This window comes from Notamacropus eugenii, chromosome 7 (assembly GCF_028372415.1).
Source record: "Notamacropus eugenii isolate mMacEug1 chromosome 7, mMacEug1.pri_v2, whole genome shotgun sequence".
Classification (NCBI taxonomy): domain Eukaryota; kingdom Metazoa; phylum Chordata; class Mammalia; order Diprotodontia; family Macropodidae; genus Notamacropus; species Notamacropus eugenii.
Genome location: NC_092878.1, coordinates 82,581,666 through 82,597,775, shown reverse-complemented (window position 1 = coordinate 82,597,775; position 16,110 = coordinate 82,581,666). Strand labels below are relative to the sequence as shown.

The following is a 16,110-nucleotide window of genomic DNA, read 5'->3' as shown; positions in this document are numbered from 1 at the left end:
CAACACCTACCCCAAAAGCAGTCAACGCAGTGACCAACTGTGATGTGAGAGGACTTGATATTAAAGTATGCTTCCAACCTTCCTTAGAGTTGTTGAATAAAGCGGATCTTTTCAGACATGAGCAATGATGTTCATTTGTTCTGCTCAGTTTGTTGAAAGAGAGTTCCATTTTTGAAGAAGAGGGGAAAATGTCACTGGGGAATGACATTTTAAATAAAATATTTTATAAAATGTTTAAGAAGCATTCATTTTTCTTATGTCTTCACTAAGCCACTGTAAGGAAGGTACTTTTTAAGTTTTAAAGCACTGTATAAAAGTGAACTATCAATTTTTGCTATAACATATATTATTACTCCATCAGCCCATCAAAGTTTTAACAGTTCTGGTTCTTTTGAGTCTCTGACTCTTTTGAGAAGAATGATTATGAAATAATGAATTATTGGTGAGATATCTGACCTTTCACAAAAATTTACTCCACCTAACTATCTTATCTAAGTGGAGCTGATGACCTACCCAACTAGAAAACATTACAAAGAATTTAATGTAAGGTGAATTCTGGACGACTATGTTCCACTCTGATGCTTAGGGAAGAGGGGGATAAATTCTTTATCTAGACTGCCTGAAGCTGGGGTTGATTTCGGAGCACCCATTTCCCAGACACTCATTATAATAGGTCAGCCCCTCATTATATCATTTTTCTCATTAACTGTTAACCAATCAAAGTTGATTGCTGCTCTCAGGAACACCTACTCTTCCAAGGGCACGTAAGGGCTAAATGGGTTTCATGAGAGGTCTTTGGCTGACCTCTTTTATTATCTGTTAGCAATGATTAGTAAAATAATTAATTACCTAGAAACCATGTCTCTTTAACTTTTTATATGTCACACTTCCCAATTTTTTCCTTCTGGTTCCTGAAGCCAGAAACTACAATAAAAATGGCTCACCTCTATTTTAACTGTTTTTTCAAATATCAGTTTTCACATTTCACCAACTTCCCAATATTATTAAGAGGGAAGTTTACAAATAGCATATATGCCATAATACAATTACAATGGGAATATTTTCCTATTAGGATCAATCATGGACTTTTCATGTTTCTTATAAAACAAATAAAAGGGTGGTAACATGGTGTTATAGAAAGAGCACTTTTCTTTGCTACCAAAAAACCTGGGTTCACATTCTATTTCTTCATGTGTACAATGAGAGAATTAGAGTAGATGTAACCTCTAAGGTCTAAACCTTCTAGCTCTAAAACTGTGACTCTATGATCTTAAATCTCCCTAGTAGCAACACACGTATTTTACAATTGATGTTGCAACACCCCCTAAAGGTAGGACCAACAATCATTTGAGTTTTATTGCACTGTTTGAACTCAATGTAAAGCATAGTAATATTCTGAAATGGTATTCTTTTATATAAAATCTCCCAATCAGTTCATTTTTGGAAATGATTTTGGATGAGTTCATTATAATTAGTACTTTATCATTTTAAAAATAATTATGATCATTTTTTTTCCTTTTTGAATAAAAAAAAAGAACTTAAATCATCAGGAATTCCCCCTCAACCTTTTCATTTCTATCCCCAATCCACTTCATAAAAAAAACTAATGGAGATATGAAATCCTTTTAGAATTTCTCCATCCATTTACACAAGGTTCTGTATCCCTCAACTTTGGAGAAAGGTAATTAACTTATTTCACATGCAGTTTATTTTTCTGTTCATCATGTTAATAAACATATATTGTATCTACCATATATAGAAAAATGTGTGAGGTAGTGTGGGAGATTCAAAATTTACATTTCTAAGAGTAAAATCAGCATCTCTGAATATATTACTGTAACTGTATGACAATATACACTTCATTATCATAAGACAAAAATTATATGGCTACTTTAATGACAATAACTGCTGAAAAATAATTCTTAACACCTGAAATGTAGTTTACAAACTTTTCAATGACTGGCTTAACTGGCTGACTCAATCTAAATAATTTTAAGATTTACATACTCTTTAGTTCAAAACATAGTATTTCAAGGTTTCAGTTGATATGTATCTTCAGCAAATCTCAATTTGGCCACAGCCATTAGGGACAAACTTTTGTTCTTTATTAAATGACTCCTACAATATCCACCCTGAGAAGACAAGATTAACAATGCACAAGATATACCTTCAACATTTTTTAAAAAGAGATTACTGGGACCAAAACAACTTATTTTTAGAACAAAGCCCAATGGCATGCAAACAAAATATCATCAATAAAGAAGTCTTGGGGGGAGGAGCCAAGATGGCAGAGTAGAAAGACACACATACGCTAGCTCCCAACCCACAGCCCATAAAATATCTGTAAAAAAGAACTCCCAACAAATTCTGGAGCAGCAGAAGCCACAGAACAACTGAGTGGACGAGATTTCTGTTCCAGAGAGACCTGAAAAACTGACACGAAAGGTCCATCGCGCACCGGACCCGGAGCAGAGCCCAGCCCTGCCTTGGCAATGCCACACCGAGAAGAGCAGATCCAAGCAGGCTTCAGGGATAGAATCTCCAGAGGCCCTGTAGGTCCCTCCACCCACAGGTGCCAAAGGTCAGTGAGAGGGTCTTTTCAGCTTGCCGAGAGGGGAGCAGGGTGTCCCCATAACTCAGGCCCCCTCGCAGACTGGGGCTCCCAAAGCAGGCAGGAGCCTGGATCCATTGTTGAAGGTCTCCACATAAACCCCCTGAGGGAACTGAGCCCCATGTGGCGGCCCTGCCCCCCCCTTCCCCGAGCACCTGAACCTAATCTCACACTGAACAGCAGCCCTGCCCCAGCCAAAAGCCCTGAGGCTGGGAAGCAGCATTTGAATCTCAGACCCCAGGCGCTGGCTGGGCAGATCTGGAGGCAAGGTGGGTGTGGAGAGGACACTCAGAAGTCAAGTAACTGGCTGGGAAAATGCCCAGGAAAGGGGTGGAAAAAAATAAGACCATAGAAGGCTACTTTCTTGGTGAACAGATATCTCCTCCCATCCTTTCTGATGAGGAAGAACAAAGCTCACCATCAGGGAAAGACATAGAAGTCAAGGCTTCCGTATCCCAAACATCCAAAATAAATATTCAGTGGGCTCAGGCCATGGAAGAGCTCAAAAAGGATTTTGAAAATCAAGTTAGAGAGTTAAAGGAAAAACTGGGAAGAGAAATGAGAAAGATGCAAGAAAAGCATGAAAAGCAGGTCAACACCTTGCTAAAAGAGACCCAAAAAAAATGCTGAAGAAAATAACATCTTGAAAAATAGGCTAACTCAATTGACAAAAGAGGTTCAAAAAGCCAATGAGGAGAAGAATGCTTTAAGAAGCAGAATTAGCCAAATGGAAAAGGAGGTCCAAAAGGTCACTGAAGAAAATAGTTCTTTAAAAATCAGAATAGAACACAATGCAACCAAAATCCGGAGGGATGTAGTAAATTGGGAAAGAATTTTTATAGCTAAGCTCGGGGATAAAGGCCTCATTTCTAGAATATATAGAGAACTGACTCAAATGTATAATCATACAAGTCATTCCCCAATTGATAAATGGTCAAAGGATATGAACAGGCAATTTTCAGAGAAAGAAATTAAAGATATCTATAATCATATGAAAAAATGCTCTAAATCACTATTGATTAGAGAGATGCAAATCAAAACAACTCTGACGTACCACATCACACCTATAAGATTGGCAAACATGACAGAACAAGAAAATGATAAATGCTGGAGAGGATGTGGGAGAGTTGGAACACTAATTCATTGTTGGTGGAGCTGAGAACGCATCCAACCATTCTGGAGAGCAATTTGGAACTATGCCCAAAGGGCTACAAAAATGTGCATACCCTTTGACCCAGCAATATCACTACTAGGACTGTATCCCCAAGAGATCATAAAAATGGGAAAGGATCCCACATGTACAAAAATATTTATAGCAGCACTCTTTGTAGTTGCCAAAAACTGGAAGTCAAGGGGATGTCCATCAATTGGGGAATGGCTGAATAAATTATGGTAGATGAATGTAATGGAGTACTATTGTGCCATAAGAAATGATGAACAAGAAGACTTCAGACAGGCCTGGAAGGACTTATATGACCTGATGCTGAGTGAAAGGAGCAGAACCAGGAGAACTTTGTGCACAGCAACAACCACAGTGTGTGAGAGTTTTTTCTGGTAGACTTGGAATTTCATAATAACACAAGAACTTCTTAAAAAAAAAAATCCCAATGGTGGTTCTCTAAGGCAAAATGCCTTCCACACTCAGAAAAAGAAATATGGAAGTCATTCGCAGAATGTAGCAGATCATGTTTGTGTATGTGTATGTTTTTGTGTATCATGTTTTGATTTGTTATATGATTTCTTCCATTTATTTTAGTCCGACTACATAGCATGACTATAGTGAAAATGTACTCAATAGGAAAGTATATGTACAACCTATACAGAATTGTATGCAGTCGTGGGGAGGGAGGAGGGTAGTGGGGGGTAGGTGTAGGGGGGATAAAATCTCAATTGTATGGCAGTGATTGTTAAACATTAAAAAACATTTTAAAAAATATAAAAATAATATAAAATAAAATAAAATAAAAATTAGAATGGAACAGATGCAGGCTAATGACTTTATGAGAAACCAAGACATCACAAAACAAAACCAAAAGAATGAAAAAATGAAAGATAATGTGAAATATCTCATGGGAAAAACAACTGACCTGGAAAATAGATCCAGGAGAGACAATTTAAAAATTATGGGACTACTTGAAAGCCATGATCAAAAAAAGAGCCTAGACATCATCTTTCATGAAATTATCAAGGAAAACTGCCCTGAGATTCTAGAACCAGAGGGCAAAATAAGTATTCAAGGAATCCACAGGTCACCGCCTGAAAGAGATCCAAAAAGAGAAACTCCTAGGAACATTGTGGCCAAATTCCAGAGTTCCCTGGTCAAGGAGAAAATATTCCAAGCAGCTAGAAAGAAACAATTCAAGTATGGTGGAAATACAATCAGGATAACACAAGATCTAGCAGCTTCTACATTAAGGGATCAAAGGGCGTGGAATATCATATTCCAGAAGTCAAAGGAACTAGGACTAAAACCAAGAATCACCTACCCAGAAAAACTGAGTATAATACTTCAGGGGAAAAAATGGTCTTTCAATGAAATAAGAGGACTTTCAAGTCTTTTTGATGAAAAGACCAGAGCTGAAAAGAAAATCTGGCTTTCAAACACAAGAATGAAGAGAAGCATGAAAAGGTAAACAGCAAAGAGAAGTCATAAGGGACTTACTAAAGTTGAACTGTTTACATTCCTACATGGAAAGACAATATTTCTAACTTTTGAAACTTTTTAGTATCTGGGTAGTGGGTGGGATTACACACACACACACACACACACACACACACACACACACACACACACACACAGAGCACAGAGGGAATTGAATAAGATGGGATCATATCTTAAAAAAATGAAATTAAGCGGTTAGAGAGAAATATATTGGGAGGAGAAAAGGAGAAATGGAATGGGGTAAATTATCTCTCATAAAAGAGGCAAGCAAAAGACTTTTTAATGGAGGGAAAAAGAAAGGAGGTGAGAGAAAAACATGAAGCTTACTCTCATCACATTCGACTAAAGGAATGAATAAAATGCACACTCATTTTGATATGAAAACCTATCTTACAATACAGGAAAGTGGGGGAAAAGGGGATAAGCAGGGTGGGGGGGATGAGGGAAGGGAGGGCAATGGGAGGAGGGAGCAATTTGAAGTCAACACTCTTGGGGAGGGACAGGATCAAAAGAGAGAACAGAAGCAATGCGGGGCAGGATAGGATGCAGGGAAACATAGTTAGTCTTATACAACATGACTATTATGGAAGTCATTTGCAAAACTACACAGATATGGCCTATACTGAATTGCTGGCCTTCCCAAAGAGAATGGGTGGGGAGGGAGGGATGAAGAGAAGCTGGAACTCAAAGTTTTAGGAACAACTGTCGAGTACTGTTCTTGCTACTAGGAAATAAGAAATACAGGTAATGGGGTATAGAAAGTTATCTGGCCCTACAGGACAAAAGAGAAGATGGGGACAAGGGAAGGGAGGGATGATAGAAGAGAAGGCAGACTGGTGATAGGGGCAATTAGAATGCTCAGTGTTTTGGGGTGGGGGAAGGGGACAAATGGGGAGAAAATTTGGAACACAAAATTTTGTGAAAATGAATGTTAAAAGTTAAATAAATAAATTTTAAAAAAAGAAGAAGAAGAAGAAGAAGTCTTGATGACAACAATATATCTTCTTAAGGGATCAGGTCTCATCAAGAAAAGTAAATTCAGAGCCAGGAGAATTCACTTTGAATATTTACACTGAGCCTACTTCCTACCTGTGAGATCTTGGGCAAGTCAATCAATTTTTTAAATTCCACTACCTAATGTATAAAATGAGGAGAATGGACTAGATAACATCTTAGATCTCTTCAGGATAAAAAAATGACAAGCCTATGAACAAATTTATACAGAACTTTATGGTTTATAAATGTTTTCATCACAACTTATAAAGTGGCTATGAAGTATAAATATAACTTACAAATGAGAAATGTTCAGAAAAGTTAAATGGCTTGTCTGGTTATCTACACAGTGACAAATACAGAGGTCATCATGGGATCCACTGGCTCCAAGTCCACTTCAATTGACAAATGTTCAAGCGCTTAAATCTGTGATCCTATGAGGGATCACAGGGACTGTTTCATTTTTTTCTTTCTCTTTCCTCCAGTGCTTCGGACATAATAAATAGTTGAATAGAATCAATCCTGGTCTTACCTTATCAAGCTACATGAAATTGAGTCTCTCCTTTTACACAGAATCAACACATTTATGACTAGGTTTTTGGAGATTATCTGCTCTAATCTAGGTAAGGATATTAAGGCCCAGAGAAGCTAAGTGAATTTTACAACAGTCACATAGCTAGCTAATAACAACACCTGGACTAAAACTTGGGTCTTCTAACTTATGGTCCAGTGGAACTTCTAGGACAATTTATAGAAAGATGGCAGAGAGAGCTAAAGAGAGATAAACTCCTTGAGATCCTCCTCAAAGATAACAAGAGAAATACTGAAAAAAGAACAAAATTACCAGAAGTTTCTACAAGAAAATTACAACTTACCAAAATGACAATGAGTCAACTAAAGAAAAGCTCCAATACAGAAAATGCTACAGAATAAGAGAAGTAAATGAAAGTACATCAAAAGAAATGTCCACAAAATAGTATCAGACATAGAGAGATAAAAAGGTAACAAATATACTCAGAAGAATTAAGAGATAATTAAGGACTCATTCTTTCCTCTTTCCTTCCTTCTATTACATGAACAGCTACAAATCGAATTGATCATTTTTGTGCAACATCGCTTATATCCAACTCGTTTCTCCACTCACATGGCCATCACAGTAGTTTAGGCCTGTATCACTTCTCTCCATGACTATTTTACACTCGCCTCCTAATTCATCTCGCTATCCTCCAGTCTCTCCTCTCTCCAAATATGACCATATCATGATCCTATTCCAAAATCTTCAGTAGCTCCAGAAGAAAATATAAACTCATTGGTTTGGCTTTAGTCTTCCAAATCTGGCTATCATTTATTTTTTCCAGTCTTATTTTACATTAATGCCCTTCATGCATTCTCTTTTGCATTCAAACTGACCTGCTAGCTGTTCCCAAGTACGTGATATTCCTATTTCCTGCCTTTATGCTTTTTCAGAAGGGATTCCCCACATCTGGAAATCACTCCTTCCTCATGTCAGCCTCAATGAATTCCAAACTGTCTTCAAAGAATAACTCAGATTTGCCTTCCTAGGCCTTGCTTGTTCCCCTAAAGTGGTAGCCCTCTCTCAAAGATGTTTTGTTATTTTTTTGCTTACTTGCCTGCATTCATGTTACCCACCTTCACCCCACAACAGAATTGATTGGTTATTTTCACTGTGATCCTTGAAAAATGTTTTCCTACATTTTGGAATAATTACTTCCACTATTTTCTTAGCCCATATATAAAAACTCAAATTGGTGTTCAAAGTACTTAATATGACTTCTGATTTTGTTATTCTCAGGAGCACAAACCTAAAAAGTGCAAAATATTTTTAAACATTTCCCAGACTTATAAAAAACTTCTATATGCAACTATATAAAAAGGAAGCACTTTTCTTTTGTTATTCTGATCTGTGTAGACCTAGAGTATTACTTTGCTAATAAATTACCCCATCTTTCAAAACCTTTCTAGCAAACACCACCAGCTTCTTTTACACAAGGCAAAAGCATAAGGTTAAAGAAGAGGTTCTTTTTCCAAAGCCATTATCATATTCCAAGAACTTCACAAAAGGTCAATCATGTTCAACTAGTCAGTCTTACAATGATGAAAGCAGCCAGTGAGTAACTACTGCTTTGAAGTTACCCCCACAGCAGCTCCCCCATAGCAGCTCCAACATCTTAGCCAACTGAAATAAAAGTGAGATGCTTTAAAGAGATTGTCATGCTGCAAATTCCAAGAACTCTCAGTAACTCTTTCATACTCCAAAATTATCAATTTCCCTCTACCTTACCACATCTTCCATTCCCCCAAAAGATTATCAACACCACTTCCTCCCTGGCACTTCCTTCCTGTACTAAATCACATTGCTTCAAGGGGAAAGAGTTTAGGAACAAGTGAAAAAAGTTTAGAAACAACTGTTATTTTATCAGTTCTGTCAACTACACAAATTCTAAATATAGCTAAAATCCAAGCTTCTTCATGTGAAATTAAGTCAAAAAGAGAGGAAAAATTATTGAAAATAGTGAACTATTACAAACAAAAGAGTAAAATATTTTATTCTTGGGAAATCTCACATTAATTAAATCCTCCATATAAATACTTCAAATAATATACATTACCCAAAATAGAAGCTGCAATGCCAACTTACCAACTGAGGCATCACCATCTAACAAATTGTCATCTTCAGAAGTCTGGAAGTCCATAATAACCCCTGCTCCATCTAAAAGTTCCTCATCACTGCTTGCACTTGTTATACTGTTGTAGCTGTTTCGATAGTAGCCTCTATGGAACAGTTGCTCAGACTCCATTTACTTATTTGATGAACTAAAGAAAATTTTAGAAAAAGCTTTGTTTTAATATTCTCTTGATATGTAATATCACACTATACAATTTATAAACAATGCCAAAAGATAAAATCTAAATGAGATTTCAAAATGTTTAAAGGCAATATTATATTTACCAATTTACCAATTCTGTTTACTTATGAAAAAATTCTCTTTTTCAAAGATACAAATCAGGTACTAAATGGTTGCTTTATTGGTTCTACAATATCCTATCTTTGTTCTTTAATTCATTAGTTATATTCTGAATTTATACTCATGGGTAAGACGGTTATTCCCTAATGAAAGATTAAATCACAATTATATTTTTCATTACCACTAGCAATAAATAAGACTATCATTTAATCTTTACTGTTCTTGTTTTTAATATTCTCATTTAATTATACAGGGAACTAGTATTCATTATCTATTATCTAAATCTTTTAAAAGATTTCTACCTGCTAATTTTCCACTAAAGAACAAAATCTTGGAGACAGGTTGTGATTATAGAAAGGACTTTATAAAGCATAAGGCAGAAAATAAACATAAACCAAGCAACAGTTAACAGTTCCAATTTTGTTACATCTAAGAGTTCCACATGGACTGATAGATTCCTATAATGTTTTTATCATTTCTAGATGGTAGGTCATTCCATCTTGGACATGATATCAGATATTAATGAAACTCAATGATCTCACCTTACTTGTCTGTAAAAAGAAGGATGTTGGACTAGATGACTTCCATTGCCCTTTCTAGATCTAAAATTGTATGACTATGAAAATTAGCATCTAACAGAAGCGTACAGTTAACAGATGTCTTAAAAGATCTAAGAATAAAGGGATGAAAAGGTAGTCTTATACAACCAGAAGAGGATACAGCTTTGTAAGATAGGGCTCATCAAATGACCAACGACAATTTTAGAAGACTCAAGATGAAACATTACCCACTTTCTGAAAGAGCCGAAAGACTCAAGAAAACAGATTGAGACATTTTTTTTTTTTTTTGGACTTAGCCAATGAAGGAATCTGTTTTGATTGACTACACGTTTGTAACAGGGGTTTCATCCTTCTTGATTTTTCAATGGAGGAAGAAGGGTAAGGGGTAGGAGAGAATGTGTAACTGAAAATAAAATAAAATTTAATTCAAAAAAAGGGACCCATTATCTTTAGACATATACTAAAGATAAGGAGTAGAAAAACTATTCTTCTAGAGCTATAAACGTACTGCTACCTTAAGATTTCTAAACAAACATTGGGAAATCTGAATACAAAAAACAATCTATTTATGGTAAAGTAATGGCACAGAGTGGTTATAAAGGCCTAAAATAATGACTAACACTTTTCTGGTTCTCTTTGTAATCCAAATAACATAATAAAAATAGTTATGTTTACTTGCATGAATATAAATTTCCTCAAGAAAACAATTCATCAAAAACAGAGAAATGTAACTAGTTGCCAATAGTATCTAAGCTCATCATCTTCAAGACTGAACTATCTATACTTTTCTAATTTCTTAGAATATATCAAATTATAATAAAAAGAAAACTGATTGAATATTTATTTCTTTTTAATTTAGACAGTATTTTACCTAACCTTTGTAGAGTTATGAGGAGAGTAGTCTGTAAACTGTCAAGTAGTATTATTACCTCTAAAAGGATAGAATATTCTAAAGGTAGCACATGACAGAAATAGAAAGCCATAACACTCTTGAATGTAACACAAGTGTAGTAATATTATTATTATTGTCATTAATAGTTTACTGGATTTTCTAGCTACAATTTCATTTCAACTACAAATAATATTTCTACCTTGCATTTCCAATGTTGATCGTTTTAATATTTTTTTTTTGTTTTATTTCAAATGCTAGAATTTCTAACACTGTTAAAAGTGGTGAGCGGGCACCCTTGTTTCATGTTTTTGGAATTCTTCTAATATTTCTCCATAACATAACATATTGGTTCTTGACTTGAGGTCAAAATTTTTATATAATGTTGGGGTAAAATTCCTCTATACTTATTCTTTTAAGTGTCTTTAAAAATTTGAATCATTATTATTTATCAATTTCTTACAACGATATGATAAATTTGTTGGAGGTGGAGTTGGGTTTATGTTGTATTATGTTTGTCTTTCTGATGCTGAATCAATGTTCCATTCCTCAGTACTCAAAGAATAATTATCTTAATGTAAGACTGGCTAATATTTTATTTAGCATTTTGTATCTGTATTAATTAGTGAAAATGGTCTTTCAATTTTCTTTAGTGTTATATTTTTCCTGGTTTTAAAATCAACATCATCTTTGACTTATCAAGCTTATCAGATGATTATATCTTTATATTTATGAATAAACTATGTAATATATGATAGGGATGAGGGCTGTACTTGTAGTTCACTAATGTGAAGAACTCATAGGTGAAGGAACTCACTCTATGAACTCAAGTGGGCACATTCTCTTCAATTTTTAGTGTTAAAAGAGCTGCCTAGAGCAGTACTGTCAAATTCAAACGGGAACAGGGGTCACTAAACCATCCACATGCTTTTTTATATTCTCCTATTCCTCACCCTCATAATCTCAACCTTACTCAATCTTACCATATACAAATAAGTCTTTCTTATAACTCAGATCTATAAGTTTGCTGGCATAATGAACTAACAGATATTGGTAAAGAGGGTTTCCCCATAACTTTATTCCTAATAATTTTTTTTTGCTACTCAAGTCCTAAAGATTTGCATGGGTTATCAAGAGGTTAAATGATTTACCCAGGGCCACATAGTATGTATCAGAAGTAGGACTTAAAAACCAGTCTTCCTGAGACCATTTTCTATCCAATATACTGAATTACTCTGTACACAGAGGTTTATCACTATTAAAAAAATAAAAGAATTAAAAACCTGCATCCATAAGGTACAATATTAAGCAATAATGAATCAAAGACATAGTCTGTATCCTCAAGAGAGAACTGACGACGAGAACAAGAATACCAGTAGCTATAAAGGGAAAATAGCCAATTAAACAAACCAAACAGTATTTGAGGATTATTACATGGAATCAGGGAAATAAGAATATATTCTGGAATTGCGAAAAGCAAAATGCAAAGGAAATTCATAACCATACTTCCAATAAGGGATACTAGAGTTATCCCTTCCACATCAAGACTTTCCCCATGATGGTTTCAATGTATCATGGGTCGGCATAAGAGATTAAATGGGAATTTTGAGGGAGTTTGCAGAAGCTGAAGACAACAAAGAAAATGTTCAGAAACTCACTAATGTATAAAATATATGTAGAGTTTGATATAATATTAACATATTTTATCTTTTAATACCATAATAAGCAGATTTTTTCTCTTGTACAAAGGGAGGGCCAAAATATTTTACATAAATTTTCCAGATTTTAGAGATGTCACACCCCTAAACACCCCTCTGCCCCCAAGATGTGGAAGAGAGAACTGTATTTCAGTCAGTCAACAAACATTTATTAAGCATTGTATAAAGAAAGGCAAAAACAAGGTTCTCAAGGAGTTCACATTCTAATGGTGGTTGGGGGTGGAGATAACACACAAATAACGATGTACATACATGATAATAGAGGGTATAAATGAAAGTTAATCTCAGAATGTATTAGCAGTGAGGAAAACCAAAAAAGACTTCCTGCAGAAAGTGGAATATGAACTGAATTCTTAAATCCAGAAAGCCAGAAGCCAGAGGTGGGGAGGGAGAGTATTCCACATGCATAAAACAGCCAGTACAATTGCACAAGAGGAGAAAGATGGACCCAGGATTAGGATCAGTGTTAGGAACAGGAAATGGTCAAGTATAGCTGGATTGTTGAGTGAACAGAAGAGAAAATGTCAGATTAAAAAGGTAGGAAGGGGGCAGGTTATGACAGGTAAAATACCAAATAGATCATTTTCTATCTGATCATTCCACATCACTGACTACTCCTCAGCCTCCTTTGCTGGATCTTCCTCGAAGTCATTCCCACTCAACATGAGTATCCCCCAGGTTTCTATCCTGAGCACTTTTCTCTCCTCTCTATAAACTCCCTTGTTTGGTAATCTCATCAGTGCCCATGGGTTCAATTTATCATCTCTATGTAGATGATTTCTGGAACTTCTTATCCAGTCCAAATCTCTTCTGAACGCCATTCTCACATCAGCAACTGCCTCGTAGACATCTTGACATCTCAAATTCATTATGTTCCCCCTCAAACCCTCAATTTTTCTTTCTTTTTTGTTTGTTTTATTTATTTATTGACTGACTGTTATCAGCATAAGATTTTTGAGTTCAAATTTTTCCTCCTCCCCAAGACACCATGCATTCTGATATAGGCTATACAAGTACAATCATATTGAACATATTTTAACATTAGTCATGATGTGAAAGAAGATCAGAACACAAGAGAAAAAAACCATGAGAAAGAAATAAAAAAGAGAGAAAATAGTATGCTTTGATCTGCATTCAGATGCCATAGATCTTTCTCTGAATACGGGCAGCGTTTTCCATCATAAGTCTTTTGGAATTTCTTAGATCACTGCATTGCTGAAAAGAGTTAAGTCTGTCAAAGCTGATCCTCACACAATGTTGCTGTTACTGTGAAAAATGTTCTCCTGGTTCTGATCAATTCACTTGGCATCAGTTCATGTAAGTCCAGGTTTTTCTGAAATCCGCCTGCTCATCATTTCTTATGGAACAATAGTATTCCATTACATTCATATACCATAACTTGTTCAGCTATTCCCCAATTGATAGACAACCTCTCAATTTCCAATTCTTGACCACCACGAAGAGAGCAGTTATAAATATTTTTGTACATGTGGGTCCTTTTCCCTTTTTTATCATCACTTTGGGATACAGACCTAGTAGGGCTATTGCTGGACCAAAGGGCATGCACAGTTTTATAGTTCTTTGGGCATAGATCCAAAGTGTTCTCCAGAATGGTTGGATCAGTTCAAAACTCCACTAACAACGTATTAGTGGTCCAATTTTCCCAATCTCCAACATTCATCATTTTCCTGTTTTGCCATGTTAGCCAATCTGATAGTTGTGATATGCCACCTCAGAGTTGTTTGCATTTCTCTAATCAATAGAGACTCAGATCATTTTTTTATATGACTATAGATAACTTTAATTTCTTCCTCTGAAAACAGCCTGGCTCATATCCTTTGACTATCAATTGGGAAATGATTTGTATTATTATAAATTTGACTCAGTTCCATATATATTTTAGAAATGGAGCCTTTATGAAAGAAACTGGCTATAAAAATTGTTTCCCAGCTTTCTGCTTGCCTTGGCTTTGTGGAAAAACTTACTAGTTTAATGTAATCAAAATTATCCATTTTGCATTTCATAATATTCTCTATCTCGTTTGGTCATAAATTCTTCCCTTCTCCATAAATCTGACAGGTAAACTATTTCTTGCTCTCCTAGTTTGCTTATAATATCATCCTTTATGTCTAAATCATGTACCCATTTTGATCTTAGTTTGGTATACGGTGTTAGATGTTGGTCTATGCCTACTTTCTACCATACGATTTTCCAGTTTCCCCAGCAGTTTTTGTCAAATAGTGAGTTCTGACTCAGAATAGTCTTTGGGTTTATCAAACAGTAGCTTACTATAGTCACTGACTACAGTGTCTTGTGTACCCAACCTATTCCACTAATCCACTGCTCTATTTCTCAGCCAATAATAAACAGTATTGATGATTACTGCCTTATAATATAGCTTTAGATCTGGTATGGCTAGGTTACCTTCTCTTGACTTTTCTTCCATTAACTCTCTTGATATTCTGGTCCTTTTGTTCTTCCAGATGAATTTTGTTATCATTTTTTTCTAGTTCTATAGAATAGCTTTTTGGTAGTTCATTTATAACCATATTAATTTAATGAATAAGTAAATTAGGTAGGTAGAATTGTCATTTTTATCACATTAGTTCAGCCAACCCATGAGTAAATGATATTTTTCCAATTATTTAGATCTAACCTTATTTGTGTGAAAATCATTTTGTAATTATGTTTATACAGTTCCTGTGTTTATCTTGGCAGGTAGACTCCCAATACTTTATGTTGTCCAAAATTACTTTAAATGGAATTTCTCCTTTGATCTCTTGCTGCTGGGCTTTGTTAGCAATATATAAGAATGTTGGTGATTTACGTGAGATTATATATTCTGCAACTTTGCTAAAATTGCTAATTATTTCAAGTAGTTTTTTAGCTGATTCTCTAGATAGCTGTTTGTTCACTGCCTTCAATTTCTTTTTCTTCCCTTATTGCTAAAGTTAACATTTCTAGTACAACATTGAATAACAGTAAACCCTGCCTTTTTTCAAATTTTCCTATCCTCCCATTCACTCAGGCTCAGAACCTCAATTCCTCCTCCACCCATCACTCAGACTCACCACAAATATCCAAATCTATTACCAAGTCTTGTCATTTCTACTTTCACCAACATGTCTCATGGTCCTTCTCTCCACTTTTACAGTTGCGACCCTGGTTCAGACCACTGTCTCAATCCTGCACTACTGCAGGTTGATCTCCTTACCTCAGTTTATTCCCACAACAATCCATCTTCTAAGTGATCTATCTAAAGCTTAGGACTAATCATGTCACACATTCCCCTCTCCTCAAGTCAATACATTCAAAAGGATAACTATTACCTCCAGGATCAACCCATGGGTCTTCTTTGACATTGTTTCCATAGACTGCTAATCCATGCCTCAAAATAAGGCTGCATTTATAAAAGAATGGAAAGAGATTCTGGAAATATTAAGGAAAAGTAATCAAATTTGTCAACAAATTAGTAGTATTTATAAATTACTATAAATTTTCCTTTCCTAGTAGAGATCAGTATCCTTGTCAAAAAACTCGGGTGGACATATCTCATTTTTAAATGAAATTGAATAGTATAAGGGTTAAAAGAAAAAACATTCTCACCATGTTTAATTTAGTGACAGGAAATACATTTAAAGATGTTTTGTAGATGTGACTGAATCAAAGAAAGTTCAGGGAGGGACCCAA

At 35.3% G+C, this 16,110-nt stretch overlaps 1 protein-coding gene across 9 annotated transcripts in view; it reads right to left on the bottom strand.

The window, feature by feature from the left end:
- CLCN3 (chloride voltage-gated channel 3) overlaps positions 1-16,110 on the bottom strand; it is a 157,642-nt gene that overhangs the window by 98,819 nt on the left and 42,713 nt on the right. For 8 of the 9 annotated variants that reach the window (XM_072623356.1, XM_072623360.1, XM_072623364.1 and 5 more), the window contains one exon: positions 8,926-9,101. In XM_072623356.1, the coding sequence (XP_072479457.1) occupies positions 8,926-9,085 (160 nt within the window). In that variant the 5' untranslated portion in view covers positions 9,086-9,101. Of the gene's footprint in view, positions 1-8,925; positions 9,102-15,749; positions 15,770-16,110 lie in introns of those variants that run through there. The other variant, XM_072623361.1, reaches the window with a different exon arrangement.